Source organism: Oncorhynchus gorbuscha, linkage group LG05 (genome assembly GCF_021184085.1).
Source record: "Oncorhynchus gorbuscha isolate QuinsamMale2020 ecotype Even-year linkage group LG05, OgorEven_v1.0, whole genome shotgun sequence".
In the NCBI taxonomy this organism is placed as follows: domain Eukaryota; kingdom Metazoa; phylum Chordata; class Actinopteri; order Salmoniformes; family Salmonidae; genus Oncorhynchus; species Oncorhynchus gorbuscha.
Genome location: NC_060177.1, coordinates 78,350,138 through 78,366,564, shown reverse-complemented (window position 1 = coordinate 78,366,564; position 16,427 = coordinate 78,350,138). Strand labels below are relative to the sequence as shown.

General features: G+C 43.8%; 2 protein-coding genes across 3 annotated transcripts in view; both read right to left on the bottom strand.

The window, feature by feature from the left end:
- Nucleotides 1–3,792: 3,792 nt before the first annotated feature.
- Nucleotides 3,793–11,401, bottom strand: LOC124035267 (chondroitin sulfate N-acetylgalactosaminyltransferase 1-like). Its single transcript, XM_046348716.1, has 10 exons — nt 11,179–11,401; nt 8,845–9,437; nt 8,617–8,717; nt 8,265–8,437; nt 7,782–7,998; nt 6,076–6,177; nt 5,211–5,392; nt 5,006–5,100; nt 4,818–4,899; nt 3,793–4,718 (listed from the first exon to the last, which is right to left on the bottom strand). The coding sequence occupies exons 2-10, from the start codon at nt 9,226–9,228 to the stop codon at nt 4,426–4,428; spliced, it is 1,629 nt and encodes a 542-aa protein (XP_046204672.1). The 5' UTR covers nt 9,229–9,437; nt 11,179–11,401; the 3' UTR covers nt 3,793–4,425.
- Nucleotides 11,402–14,226: 2,825 nt separating this feature from the next.
- rnf122 (ring finger protein 122) overlaps nt 14,227–16,427 on the bottom strand; it is a 25,896-nt gene continuing 23,695 nt past the window's right edge. For both annotated transcript variants that reach the window (XM_046351248.1, XM_046351250.1), the window contains exon 5: nt 14,227–16,427. This exon is cut by the window's right edge and continues 363 nt beyond it. The gene's annotated coding sequence lies outside the window, so the exon portion shown is untranslated.

The window sequence follows — 16,427 nt, the reverse complement described above, 5'->3', positions numbered from 1 at the left end:
CTTATCGGCCATTGGACATAAACATTGGAAATCGCAAATTCAACAATGAGTGGTTTGCAAAGCGATCACTAGCCTATTATACAGTGGAGTGGGTTTGTGGTTCCAAGTCTGGGTTTAAGGGTCTCTTTTCCAAGATTGAAAACATAAACATTCAACATTGGCCTTGCTGTCAATCCAGCATGACTTCTGCTGCACTCAAAACAACTGTAAACTCAGAACTGGGAAATCTGCCTTCAGTGAGTTTAAGATACCTGAAAACTCTGAAAAAAACTAGCTCTGACTGGGAAAATACATTTTGAATGGTCATCCAACTCGGAGTTGCATATCTGGAACTCGGGCCTCTTTCTAGAGCTCTGACCTGAAGATCACTGATCTGATCACTGATTCACTGATTGTCCAGATATCTTGAGAGCACCATAAATAGAGAGAATGCCAGACTTCGATGGCAAAATTTGCCCACGAAGGACCTCCGCGCCCCCTTCCTGTTCAAGTGAGTCCAAAAATGCCTTGTATGCTGCTGCATGAATTATGTAATAAGCCAGGGAGATAGCTAAGAAAGTAATACTAAGTGTATGTAATGTTGTACACTGTTAGTAGCCCATGTTCCTCATCCTAATAATTTCCCCTATTTCCATTAATTTTGCCTACGGTTCTTACTTGGTGGTGCACATGTAGCCTATAGTCTGTTTTAGAGAAATGTAATCATTGAATATTGTAAGAGCTTTCATTGTCTGCTTATAAACTCAGCAAAAAAATAAACATCCTCTCACTGTCAACTGCTTTTATTACCAGCAAACTTAACATGTGTAAATATTTGTATGAACATAGGATTGAACTGAGACAGAAATGGAGTATTGTGTCCCTGAACAAAGGGGGGGGGGATCAAAATCAAAAGTAACAGTCAGTATCTGGTGTGGCCACCAGCTGCATTAAGTACTGCAGTGCATCTCCTCCTCATGGACTGCACCATATTTGCTAGTTCATGCTGTGAGATGTTACCCCACTCTTCCACCACGGCACCTGCAAATTCCCCAACATTTCTGGGGGGAATAGCCTTAGCCCTCACCCTCCGATCCAACAGGTCCCAGATGTGCTCAATGGGATTGAGATCCGGGCTCTTCACTGGCCATGGCAGAACACTGACATTCCTGTCTTGCAGGAAATCACGCACAGAACGAGCAGTATGGCTGGTGGCATTGTCATGCTGGAGGGTAATGTCAGGATGAGCCTGCAGGAAGGGTGCCACATGAGGGAGGAGGATATCTTCCCTGTAACACACAACGTTGAGATTGCCTGCAATGACAACAAGCTCAGTCCGATGATGCTGTGACATGCCGCCCCAGTCCACGACGGACCCTCCACCTCCAAATCAATCCCGCTCCAGAGTATAGGCTTCGGTGTAATGCTCCTTCGACGATAAACGGAAATTTTACCATCACACCTGGTGAGACAAAACCGCGACTCGTCAGTGAAGAGCACTTTTTGCCAGTCCTGTCTGGTCCAGCAACAGTGGGTTTGTGCCCATAGGCGACATTGTTGCCAGTGATGTCTGGTAAGGACCTACGCTGGGCTCCTGAGAGGCGCAGTGGTCTAAGACACTGCATCCCAATGCAAGATGCATCACTGCAGTACCTAGTTCGAATCCAGGCTGCATCACATCTGGCTGGGATTGGGAGTCCCATAGGGCGGCACACAATATGTCTGTGTTTGGCCGGTGTAGGCCGTCATTGTAAATAAGAATTGGTTCTTAACTGACTTGCCTAGTTAAATAAAGGTTCAATAAAAATAAAAATTATAACAGGCCTACAAGCCATCAGTCCAGCCTATTGCGGACAGTCTGAGCATAGATGGAGGGAGTGTGCGTTCCTGGTGTAACTCAGGCAGTTGTTGCCATCCTGTATCTGTCCCGCAGGTGTGATGTTCAGATGTTCTGATCCTGTGCAGGTGTTGTTACACATGGTCTGCCACTGCGAGGATGATCAGCTGTCTCCCTTTAGCACTGTCTTAGGCATATTTCTCTCTCACACACACACACAGAGATAGAGGGTAAGGAGGAAGGAAGAGAGAGAGAAATGGTTTTGAAATATTGACTATGCAAGAACAGAAAGAACACAAATATTGACATACATGCTCATCTACTCCCAAATCATGTAAATCCAATGATGTTGCATGCAATCCATTGCAATCCAATTAGGCTGTTTTATCCTTCTATCCAGGTAATGGGCTCCAATTCAGTTGGTTGGTTGGGGCCCGGACAGTGCTTCTTGGTTTGTAAAGCTTGGGTTATGTCTACAAACATTTGATCTATTAGGTGTGTCAAAACACATAATGTTTGGGAACCCACTGCTGAGGTACCCAAATGTGGTCACCAGCTTGAAATGAAGGGGTTGTAACACGTGGTCTGCCACTGCGAGGACGATCAGCTGTCCGTCCTGTCTCCTTGTAAGGCTGTCTTAGGTGTCTCACAGTAAGGACATTGTAATTTATTGCCCTGGCCACATCTGCAGTCCTCATGCGTTCTTGCAGCATGCCTAAGGCACATTCAAGCAGATGAGCAGGGACCCTGGGCATCTTTTTTTTGCTGTTTTTCAGAGTCAGTAGAAAGGCCTCTTTAGTGTCCGAAGTTTTCATAATTGTGACATTAATTGCCTACCATCTGTAAGCTGTTAGTGTCTTAACCATTCCACAGGTGCATGTTCATTAATAGTTGATGGTTCATTGAACAAGCATGGGAAACAGTGTGTAAACCCTTTACAATGAAGATCTGTGAAGTTATTTGGATTTTTATGAATTATCTTTGAAAAACAGGGTCTGACTTGGTGTACAGGAGAACACTGTAAGAATGACCCATGTTCTGAATTATGTCGCTGTACATTTCAAAAGTAAAGAACAAATAGTTATATTCACTATGTCTGTCCTAACTCGCTCATTAATGTCTTCATTGAAAATACGGATGGCCTCTTATCCGCTCGTTGTCCCCTTATGTCATAGTTTGTACATCTCAATTGTCAGTAGAAACCACATTTGCTTAAGCAAGTCAGCCATATCAGCTATGTTTTTTTAAAGGCAGTAAATGAGGCTGAATGAACTGTTTCGCTGCCAGATAAGGCTCCGCTGATAGCCAGGTGTAGCAGTGGTAAGGTGTTGGAACAGCTTTATGTAGGCCTTAACAGCTTGTGGGCACCGTTTGTCACCGTTATAGTGCAATTAATGTATTGTTTAGTGTTGTGTTTTTTAGTTTTCCCCACAAACATTTACATGTTAAAATTGCCACTGGAATGTGATACAAAACGAGGCAAAATAAGAACACATTTATGTCCCACCCCACTTCTAAAACACAGGTTCCACCAAAGTGTTTGTTCTGTTCTGTGTCAAAACATGCCTGACCATGAAATACTGGCAGTTGTAGGCCTCCACACCTTGTAGCTATGTCTGCACAAATAGACTCTCTCTGACACGCACGCACACACACACACACACACACACACACACACACACACACACACACACACACACACACACACACACACACACACACACACACACACACACACACACACACACACACACACACACACACACACACACACACACACACACACACACACACACACACACACACGCACACGCACACACACGCACACACAGAGGGGAAGGAAGAGAGAGAGAAATGGTTTTGAAATATTGACTCTCCCAATGTTCTAATGCAAGACCAGAAAGAACACAAATATTGATGTACATGAAATTGCTCATCTACTCCCAAATCATATAAAACGCTATGATAGTGCATGCAATCCGCATTCTTTTAATTAGGCTTCTTGATCCTTCTATCCAGGTAATGGGCTCCAAGTCAGTTGGTTGGTTGAGGCATTATGATCTTGTATTATTCTAATAAATATTCAGATACAGTTATAAATACAGAGTGTTATACAAAAACATCCTTCCCTTGATTTATACAAACATATTATTTTCATTGAGTCCATAGCAGGTTGACAGTCTCAATACAACAAAGTGGGTAAGGTTCTTCTGCCCTCCCTGCTTTCACCCAGTGAGCACAAGAAGTTGAAAGACATCTTTGCAACGTCTTTTCAACCAAATGCTTATAGAACAGACTCATCAGATCATTAGGCCATCATCATCCGTCAGCAAAATGGCAATGACATCACATCAATGTTTCATTCAATAACATTTTAATCTTGTCATGACAAAGTTCATGTCTCATCCCTCTACACGCCCTCCCCAGTCCTTAAATTCCGTCTGTAGGATGATGAGATCATTGTTCTCTCAACAGAACCTCTCCAGACGTTCTGATATCCTAACCCTGACCACATGTCCAGGGTCAGATATAGTTCAACCTCCTAATGGTTAAGGCTAGGATAAGGGGTAGGGTATTCTGATCTTAGATCTGTGGTTATGGGGCAACCTCTACCTCAAGTGACTTGAGTCGTTCAGTAGTTTCTGCCTCTCCATGTGCTCCTGGATCTCCTGTGTGAAGAACAGCTCCCCCAGGTGGCCGTGAGAGGCCTCGCTCATGGCCTTGGTCTGCATACACATCTTATACTTGTCTGGCTGCAGCTCGTCCGCGCATTGCTTCTCATGCCACAAGTGGAAGAGGCTACGGGAGGGAGATCGAATCACCATCAGCTTGCTGTGCAGGTACTTTCTGTATAGATGAACATCCTCCAAACCCCAGCCTTTGGTGTTCCGGTCAAACCCACCTGTGCAGATCAGAGATATAAATTCACAAACTCAATCAATCAAATTAACAATCAGTCAGTCAGTCAGTCAATCAATGAAGAAACGTATCGTTTAATTACCTATGTTGATGAAATCAGACCTATACTGGCAAGTCATGCCAAACCCAAAATCTCTCCAGAATCCAGCATCCTTCATTATCACCTGTTGCAGAAAGACACAAAGTAAAAGTATCATAAAAAAACACTATGTAATGTATAATACCTTTTTCCTATTTCCACACACAGGTGCAACGGCAAGAAAGACTCACCAGTTGTTGTTGAATAGAAGGGAAGGGACTCTGGTTATTGTCGATAAGAGATGGATTGTACTGACTGAAGAGAACTGGGTAGAACACTTTCTTACCTAAAGTTTGAAAAACAAAGACATGCATCTTCCATTAAAACTTCCATTGACAGACAGACACACTGACACACCGACAGATTGATAGATAGTTCGTAGCTACCGCTCCTCACCAGGCTCTGCATTGAGTCTGCAGGATGTGAGGAAGTCTAGGGTAAAGTGGATGTCGACATCGCAAAAGAACAGCAGCACGTTGTGGCTCCGCCTCCAGGCCCGTGCGCCCACCTCTAAGCCCCGCCCACGAGAGAATTCCTCATTCAGTTGGATCAGCGTGAAGTTTCGGAACTGGGTTTCCCTGGGGGAGGGAAAGTTTTGCTGAGGTCATCTAAATCAGTGTTTAATGAGTCCAACTGGAGGTCCTCAAGGAGGTCCTCAAGCCTTAGGTCAAATCTAAACAAACACAGTTGTGGCTAGAAACTGAGTTTCATCATTTGAGTGGGTCATAAGAAAATTTGGAAATGTGATCAAATCAAAATATGGGTGGTTTAACTTAAACACACTTCCACATATTCACATACAATAAGCCGTGTCTGTGGTCAAACAACCTCTGCCCTTATCATTCCAGTCCTGTTGGTTATCCTGTATCTGTATATGTATGGATCTGCTACAATCCGGAGATTACTCTTACTTCTCTCCTTACAGTCTCCTAGCTCTGCAGAACTCCCCTGGCTCCTAATGCTTGAAAAGATGTGCTGATTAAAGAACATTAACAGTTACTGTATATCTCATTGGAGTTATGTCTACACTATCTGCTATCCACCAATGACCGCAATGCAGCACGGACTCATCCCTAATTAGGAATTCCAGAGGAGCAATGCATTCATTAGAAGGCAATATGCCGTTGGACAGTACACCGTGGAGCTGAAATTTAAGATTAAGATTTTCTGACCTTTGAGCCCTGTTTGATGGAGTAAGCTTGCTGTATATTTGAACATGTAATTACTTACAAACATGGTATAGCTGAGAAGAGTGTATTACCTGGATGTCTGATCCATGATGGCTTTGACCTCGTCAATCTGGTCCCTGCCAAAGTAGACCACAGTGAGGTGGGTCTTCCCTTCCTGCTGGATGCACACCTTTCTGAAACAGCAAGATGGCAGTTACAGGCTGACCACACCGCTCGCGTCGTGTGTGTGAGCGTTGCAAAATACATTTAGAAATCCATGTTATTCAATTATTGCACCCACACTGTTCGCGCACGCCAACGAACATCTCCGTTGCCAACGGCTAAAATAGAAATCAGTTCTATTTCTGACGCAGATCGCGCTGCAAGTCCTGCCTCTCCCATCTCCTCATTGGTTTGTAGAAGCAGGTATGCACGTGCCATCTCCTCATTGGTTATACCCACGTTGGTGACTGAAGACGAACTAGGTCAGTGGCGGTAATGCATCTTATGAAAGTTGCCAATCGCAATATAAAGTCAAGAGAAGAAAAAGCCTGGAAGGAAGAGAGATGACTAGAAACGATTCGGTTGACCGTTTTATGTGTGGATTAATTGTCGGAGTAGAGGACCTTGGGCATTTCAGATAAAATAACAACTCAATGTTTATATCGCAGGACAGATTAGCCAGCAACAGCAAGCTAGCTAAATAGGACAAATTAGCTAGCAAGTGCAAGCTAACTAGCTAAATTGCCATAAATGTTTAATGCTTTTCGACCTGTCCCCAAATTAATGTAATTGGTTCAGAGTTTGTTTTGATATTTTCACCTGCGTGTCGTGATCGCGTTTGGTGTAGAGGGACAAAATACATTTATGCACGATGGTGCAGGCGCGCAGCCGGTTTGGGTTCGGTGTTATAGTCAACCTAGACCACAGGTGTCAAACTTATTCCACTGGGAGCCGAGTGTCTGCGGGTTTTCGCACCTCCCTTGAACTTGATTGATGAATTAAGGTCACTTAATTAGTAAGGAATTCCCCTCACCTGGTTGTCTAGGTTTTAATTGAAAGGAAAACCTCAAAACCTGCAGACACTAGGCTCTCCATGGAATGAGTTTGACACCCCTGCCCTAAACAGATGGGCTGCCTCCTACAATGTTACCAATGTTCCAGCATATGTACAGTACCAGTCAAAAGTTTGGACACACCTACTCATTCAAGGGTTTTTCTTTATTTTTTACTATTCTCTACATTGTAGAATAATAGTGAAGACATCAAAACTATGAAATAACATATGGAATCATGTAGTAACCAAAAAAGTGTTAAACCAATAAAAACATATTTTATATTTGAGATTCTTCAAAGTAACCACCCTTTGCCTTGATGACAGCTTTGCACACTCTTGGCATTCTCTCAACCAGGTAGTCACTTGGAATGCATTTCAATTAGCAGGTGTGCTTTTTTTAAAGTTAATTTGTGGAATTTCTTTCGTTAATGCGTTTGAGCCAATCAGTTGTGTTGTGACAACGTAGGGGCTGTATACAGAAGATAGCTCTATTTGGCAAAATACCAAGTCCATGTTATAGCAAGAACATCTCAAATAAGCAAAGAGAAACGACAGTCCATCATTACTTTAAGACATGATGGTCAGTCAAAACGGAATGTTTCAAGAACTTGATGGTCATAAACACCTGACATTACAATTGTTGATGCTGAGAGAAAAACTCTGTATGTACAACGTAAATGGTTATCTTTACTTCCAAAACCGCCTGAGATTGTGGGCCATGTCGTTTCTTTTTGTTCGAACCTGAAGTTGTTGATGAACTGTCTGAATGTGTCAGCCCTCCTGGACAGTGGTACTATGATGTTGATGAGCATGTGGCGTGTGTCCACCCTCTCATTCTTCACCCTGACCACCGGGCCGAAGGGTCTGAAGAACACCAGCTGTCTGAAGTCCTGCGGCCTCTCGCCCTTAAACATCAGCTCATACACTGTCCCCTTGTCACGCTCTGTACGGGTCAGCCCTGTTAGAGACGGATGGACGGACGGACGGACCGACGGACGGATGGACAGACAGACATACAGACAGACAGACGGATGGACGGACGGACGGACGGACAGGTGGACAACAGACAAACATCAGCAAGTACAAATCATTTAACCAATTGCAAATTGTCTTCATGGCCCTCTGGAGATCTGAGAGGATTTCAAACTTCCTCCTTTTTCATATTAAAATTCCACCTAGATAACAGGAGGGCAAAGCACACTTAGCTGGGCCCAACACGCTCACCCTCTATGAAGTCCGATGGTGAATAGGAGCGTCGGTGTCGCTCCCCGTGTCTCCGGGGTCCATTGAGGACCTGCAGGGCTATCTCTAGCGTGCCTGTCAGCTCGTCTCTCCGGTCCTTCCTCACAGGCCTCTCCTCTGGATGACGGGTCAGACCCATCTCGAGCTGGTACACCCTGGAAAATAACCATCCTGAGTAGCACTGCATTTATACTGTGCCTCAAAATGGAAACGTGCTTATGGTTATGAGTATGGTCAAGAGGTTTCCATGGTCAGGTCATGTGGTTAGTGTAAAGCTCAGGGGTCTAATTATAAGGTCTTTGAAATAAATAAGGTCAAAGGTCACTTGACTGACCTGTGCAGGGTGAAGCTTTCGTAGGGAATCACGGCGTACTCACTGGGCAACTTCTCACCAGACTGGACCTCAGCCCGGCTCAATTGGGCCTTGAAGAACTCCTGCCGGAAGAGTTGACATACTGATTGATAAAGATGCACACACACACACACACACACATTCACATGCACACACTCATGCAACAACACACACACACACAGACACTTACTCACACACACACACACTCACCTGGAGGTCGGTGTGTGTCTGGGGCCTATGCAGACCCTCCAGCCCCATAGGTAGAACCCCTTTGGCCCTGGCCTTTTCCAGAGACTCCTGCAGCTGCTGGGTCCTCATCTGAAGAGCCTCTTTGAGCTGAGCTATCTGCTTACTGAGACTGTTAATATAGTGCCTGTGTGTGTCCTCGCTCTCCTGCAGTAGCGCCAGGTAACCCTCTTTACTGGTGGCTCCTACAGCCCAGACCTGGGCCTGTTCATGGCTGTAGCTGCTCTGGGGTTTGCAGGCCAGCAGGTAGAGTAGAGACAGGCAGCAGCACACCACTAGTGCTATGACCCCAACACGGGCCACCAGAGCTAACAGCCACCTCCGGAGCATTGTGGATTCAGAGCACATTAGTGTTTACACAGCACATCTCTGGAGCACGGTAGGGGCTTACAGCTTATAGAGGTCATCCTTCCTGTCGTCTTCACTGCCCGTACTCATCTCTCAAGTCTCCCATGACAGAATGGTCTTAATGTCCCATGACACTCATTCCACCGATAGATGAAGTCCATCACAGCATATTCATGCCATATTAAAGGTTAAAGGGCATTCTTCCTTGCCTGAAATGGAAAACAAATGTATTAAGTTTCTAATAGTAAATTCCAGCTTTAACAAACACACTGTAGTAAAACCTGAGTCCTGATTACAGAATCAGGCTATGGGACGGTACATATCCAAGCATAAGTCAGGTTCCTGTTAGGCTCCTACATTCAGTAGGACAGCTGTATGACTGACAATGTGTGGACTGTGGATGAATGACATACTGTTCCAAATGAAAGAAGCAGATTATTATATTTACGTTACAGTATCAGAAAAGACGATGATTCGATTTAGAGCAGTGGTCGGCGAAAGGCAACTGGCCCACAAGTGTTTTTTTTGGGCCGAACGTTTTTAGTAAAAAATAATAATATATATTGGTGGTGGGGCATTATAGTTCTTCCAAAAAAAAGACTGTAAAATCACCAGGAATTCAGCAAAAAATGTGTGTAATTTAGGAAATCTGATCCCAACTATTCACACAAATTAAAAAGAGGCAGATGTGATCGTGTCGCACTCGTGTGCGTGTGCGTTTGCGTGTGTGTGTGTCGGACTGGACTAATATAAGACATACAGAGAAACACCTGAACTTACATACTCTTGCAGAACCACAGCGCTGTAGAAGAAAATGCAGGACACAAACCTCTCTCTATATCTGTGTGTATGTGTGTATGTGTGTTTTGTTAGTCAACGTTAACTCTCAGCACAGTTAGCCCTTTATAGACCAGGTAGAGGCTGAACTCATGAAAGAGCTGCTTATGTTTCCAGGTCCACTCGAACTGTCAGAGAGGATACACATGCAGTACACACCCGTGTGTGTGTGTTTCTCAGAAAGGATACAGACAGCCTAAAGATGTAGAATCTTAATTTGATCACCCTGTTGCAGGATACATGTAAAAAGTGCATTGCATTTGAGGTTTAAAAAGGCTTCTGAAGTTTGTAATATCCACTTTGAAATTTCAGACTTGATTTTCCCTTACGAAAAATATGTCAACCCCTACAAAAATGTCCATTAATTATAATCCACATAATAATTTAAATTTCCTGATGCTCTAGGATTATTTTCCTGCTGTAGAAAACTGGCTAAAATTAAGAACCTAGATCCTAGATCCAGTCCACACTATAGGATATTATACAGCCTGCTAATGTGTGTGTGTGAGTGTGTGTGTGTGTGTGTGTGTGTGTGTGTGTGTGTGTGTGTGTGTGTGTGTGTGTGTGTGTGTGTGTGTGTGTGTGTGTGTGTGTGTGTGTGTGTGTGTGTGTGTGTGTGTGTGTGTGTGTGTGTGTGTGTGTGTGTGTGTGTGTGTGTGTGTGTGTGTGTCAGTTTTTGTCAGAAATGTGTAAAAACGATGTTATTTTTATACTGATACTCTGTAGTGCACTGCATTTCAGATTTATTTTTTTACTCCAGTTATTATGCTTATGCTAGCAATCTTGTCGAACTGAGCTTTGCAATGAAACATTGACCCATCATTATAACACATTCTAAATATAGTGACATGGACTTTAGTCATGTTGCAGGACAGCTACCAGAGTTAAAAATACATAATTTTAATGAAGATACAGATCTTCATCCGATGAAGGGATATGCACGTATCAGTAAACTGATACTAAGATTCATATTTAACTAACATATCTCTCTCTGATTCACAGTTTGACATTAACTTTCTGATTTTACTCAGAGAAACAGACAAACAAGTCTGCAATCCACATGCCCTCAATAACTAAACACTTCTTATTCAATATAAAACGATGTATACTCACCAACTGCTCTCCATCTCTCGGCATGCAACATAGCAGAGATAAGACAGATCCAACATGATTTAATAATCGCCATGCATCTCTTTTAAGAGTTAGCAAACTTACTGCACAGAGCTCTGCGCTTCCTTCATATTAGCCCACGACAGAGCTCTCTCCCTCTCTCATTAGGACGCCTGAGAGCGAGAGAGAACGAGAGCAAGAGAGAGAGAAAGAGAGAGCGAAAAGGAGAGAGTGGGGACACAGAGAGAGCTGAAATGGCCCTCTTTGGCTGAGCTCACTGCTGCTGAGTGCACCCTCTGTCTCAGCCTTCCTCTTCCTCTCCCACCACTCCCTCTCCTCCCTCATCCTCACCATGAGAGCAGTGTTTGTTAGTGTGGGGTTGTATCAGTAGTATGAAGTAACTTCCTTTCCTACCAGTTCGTTCACCTATTAGTGGTAGTAAAGGAAACTATATTAGGAAAGTAGAAGGATATAGGATTATAAAGACTATTGGGACACAACCTGAGCTCCAATCTCAAACTCCTAATCCTCTTCTTGAAATAACGCCTTTTAAAAGTTTCAGTCTCTTTTGACAGTGAAATCAAACTATTAATACGAGTGGGAACTGGCTTTAGAAGCTTTATGATGATTTGACACATGCACGCTATCCTAATTTCTTACTAGATCATTGGTAGCTGTAGGATTAAGTGTGAGGGAAATGTATATGCTGCATCTACATTCCAATTGAGCTCTACCAGATGAAACATATTTGTCCAAGAGTGACATAAAGGGAGTTTAATTTTCATAATATAAGACCATTGAACAGTTTTTGTTGAGATAGGGAGATAATCAAATTCATATATTAGATGTAGACTGAGGAAGCAGCAGAATTGCATGTCTCCACGAGTATCCTTTACAGAAATAACACTTCAGATGTTACTCTTATCTTGTACCAGAGGGTGGCGCCAGAGACACTGTCATGCTCAGCATGCACACACACAAGCACAGACACACTAGACAACGTAGTCAAGAAATAAACAACTAGTAAAGTAGTAAACTAAGAAGAAGGGTAAACCCCTCCATTTATTCAAGTCACATTTGTGTATGCCGACTGATTTAAAAACGTGTAATGTGGCTGGTGTAGGAAAACCAAAAGTCTCTACAAACCTCAGGCACATTACAGGAGCTGTAGGTGGTGCTGCACAGTAGTTCTCCAGTAGTTATCTTTATCCCATGGTCAGTACTGGGATGTACCCCCATGGCACAGGCAAACGTTACATACAGTGCATTCGGAAAGTACTCAGACCCCTTGACAAAAACAGTTTTTACATTTAGCAAATTTATTCAAAATAAATTATCCTGATCCTGACTAGCCTTCCAGTCCCTGCCGCTGAAAAACATCCCCACACCATGATGCTGCCACCACCATGCTTCACCGTAGGGATGGTACCAGGCTTCCTCCACACGTGACACTTGGCATTCAGGCCAAAGAGTTCAATCTTGGCTTCATCAGACCTAAGAATCTTGTTGCTCATGGCCTGAGAGTCCTTTAGGTGCCTTTTGGCAAACTCCAAGCGGGCTGTCCACATCTGCTTTCCAATCTTTGGGAATCTCAGATGACACAAAAGAGAGGTTGAACAGGCTAGTAATAGGGGTGGCAACAATTTCGGCAGATAATTTTTTAGAAAGAAAGGGTCCAGATTGTCTAGCCCGGCTGATTTGTAGGGGTCCTGATTTTGCTGACTGGATTTGGGAGAAGGAGAAATGGGGAAGGCTTGGGCAAGTTGCTGTGGGGGGTGCAGTGCTGTTGACTGGGGTAGGGGTAGCCAGGTGGAAAGCATGGCCAGCTGTAGAAAAATGCTTATTGAACTTCTCAATTATAGTGGATTTATCAGTGGTGACATTTTTTCCCATCTTCAGTGCAGTGGGCAACTGGGAGGATGTGTACTTATTTTCCATGGACTTTACAGTGTCCCAGAACTTTTTTGAGTTTGTGTTGCAGGAAGCAAATTCCTGCTTGAAAGAGCTAGCCTTGGCTTTTCTAACTGCCTGTGTATATTGGTTTCTAGCTTCCCTGAAAAATTGCATATCACGGGGGCTGTTCTATGCTAATGCAGAACGCCATAGGATGTTTTTGTGTTGGTTAAGGGCAGTCTGGTCTGGAGAGAACCATGGGCTATATCTGTTCCTGGTTCTACATTTCTTGAATGGGGCATGCTTATTTAAGATGGTGAGGAAGGCATTTAAAAAAAATAACCAGGCATCCTCTACTGACGGGATGAAATCAATATCCTTCCAGGATACCCCGGCCACGTTGATTAGAAAGGCCTGCTCGCTGAAGTGTTTCATCAAGCTTAGATTGTAGGATGGCTGGGGTGTTAAGCATGTTCCAGTTTAGGTCGCCTAGCAGCACGAGCTCTGAAGATAGATGGGGGGCAATCAGTTCACATATGGTGTCCAGAGCACAGCTGGGGGCAGAGGGTGGTCTACAGTAGACGGCAACGGTGAGAGACTTGTTTTTAGATAGGTGGATTTTTAAAAGTAGAAGTTCAAATTGTTTGAGTACAGACCTGGATAGTAGGACAGAACTCTGCAGGCTATCTTTGCAGTAGATTGCAACACCTTTGGCAGTTCTATCTTGTCTGAAAATGTTGTTAGGGATGAACTTTTCAGAATTTTTGGTGGTCTTCCTAAGCCAGGATTCAGACACAGCTAGGACATCCGGGTTGGCAGAGTGTGCTAAAGCAGTGAATAAAACAAACTTAGGGAGGAGGCTTCTAATGTTAACATGCATGAAACCAAGGCTTTTACGGTTACAGAAGTCATCAAAAGAGAGCGCCTGGGGAATAGAAGTGGAGCTATTCACTGCAGGGTCTGGATTCACCTCTCTGTTTCTTATTTTTCATTTATTAATTTAAATGTATTAATTTAATTTATTTGCTAAAATAAAATAAAAACTGTTTTCAATTTGTCATTATGGGGTATTGTGTGTAGATGAATGTGAAAAAAGGGATAGGGGTCTAAATACTTTCTGAATTTCCCCACTACAGATAAAACACAGAGACCAGGGGAGTGGTAGAGATTCAGATTCAGGGTGTTTAATAGTTACATGTACAGGGTTGTAGGTGGGTTTGCAGGTGGGATTGCAGGGTACAGTGAAAGTCTTTGAGCATTAACATGCAGGACCTTTGAAATAAAATAATGAAATAGAAATAACAACAGTATAAATAGCACTATATACACATCATAATAAGTGTAGCAGTGAGGAATAAATAAATGTCCATTGGGGTGGAGGTAGAGTAAAGACTGTTGAGGGGCTGGGGTGGAATGACCAGAGGGGGAGCAGCAGCATGACCATTGGGGTGGAGGCAGAGTAAAGACTGTTGAGGGGCTGGGGTGGAATGACCAGAGGGGGAGCAGCAGCATGACCATTGGGGTGGAGGTAGAGTAAAGACTGTTGAGGGGCTGGGGTGGAATGACCAGAGGGGGAGCAGCAGCATGACCATTGAGCACAATAAAAACAATCAACATTTGAATACAATTTAAAATATACATATTAACAACAGCAACAGTGATAAAATGCCATTGGTGAGGGGGCAGAATAAAAGTCTGTTCGGGTGGGATGGGGGGCTGGTAGCTGACTAGTGGTGGCTTTTCAGCAGCCTGATGGTCTGAGGGCAGAAACTATTGGCCCGTCTTTCAGTTTTTGCCATGATGCTTCTGTACTGCCATGTCTGAGTGATTGACGCGGGGAGAACAGGTCATGGTTTGGTGTCTGAGGTCCCTGATGATCTTCTTGACTTCCTGCGACTCCTGGTGTTGTAGGTGTCCTGTAGGGCAGTGTGCACCCCATGGTGCATTTGGCTGCATGTACACCCTCTGAAGAGCCTTGCGGTCTGCGGCGGTGGAGTTGCCGTACCAGGCTGTGATGCAGCCCAACAACATGCTCTCGATGGTGCTCCTGTAGAACACTGTGAGGGCCCTCGAGGACAGGCTGAATTTGAGGACGCACCCTTGGGCCTCTGTGTTGAGGGTCAGTGTTGAGGAGGTAATGTTGCCCACCTTCTCCACCTGGCGGCGGCCAGTCAGGAAGTCCAGGACTCAGTTGCATAGGGAGGAGTAGTGCTCAATTTAAGCAGTGCTTACTTGGTATGTGTTCGACTGGAGCCATTAAAGGAGCCATTAAACATCACAAAAAAAATGAAAGCATATTCTTCAAAGAGAGAGAATTACAAACTGAGAAAAATGACATATGATGTATTCCATCGGATGGAGTTGTTCTTGAGATACAATCACACAACATTGAACTTCTAAACTACTGTAACTTGCGAAGAACCCTTTGCTTTATAAAAGTAATGTCACAGGTATATACTGCACCAGTAATACGACAGAAAACAGCAGGTGCATTGCCTTTCAGTTCTTAGATACCTCAATCTATTAATGTGATTGGCTAGGTATCAAATTCAGGCTGTCTCCACATTTCAGAACCACAATAGCCTACTGAGCCAAAGCCTGGGCAATAATGTTGGGAGGTAAAACGAGTCTTCAGGTGTCAGGCAAGGTTACAAAACATGTGAGCATGTTTCACTAAACCACCTGTGCAGTGCGATACACACATTGGTTGGCAGGAGGTATATAAAACACAGAGTGTCAGAGTGCAATACATCAAAAACGAACACCTTTCAGCCAAGAACAAAAATGTTGTGGTGAGAGGGTGATGCACGTCACTCACATTGCCTTGGTCCATATACAATAATACAAAACAAACATGTTATAAACAAACAAATAAATACAACAAGTGACAAACCCAAACAGACTCCTCTGTGCGACAACACACACACACAACACACACAACACACAAACACACACATGCCCATAGAACATCACTTTTGTATTTTCTCAACACCATGGTTCTTATAGTTCCACTCTTGTCTTTACACATTCAAATCAACTGCCTGCTCCTACACTCTCCAACTGTCTGGAGCTCTTCCCTCTTGCTGACTTTGGAACTAGAACTCACCTCTGAGGAAGTAAAAGACAGAAAGAGAGGAAAAGAGAGAAGGTGAGAAAATGAGTGTCAGAGAGAGAGATCAAAGAGACAACAGAAGAAAGACAGAAATAGAGAGATGACAGAAAGGACAGAGAAGGCTAGTGAGAGAAAATGGGGGAGAAAGACAGACAGAGAGCGTGACAGAAAGGACAGAGAAGGCTAGTGAGAGAAAATGGGGGAGAAAGACAGAGAAAAAGAGTGAGACAGTCAGAGACAAAGAGAA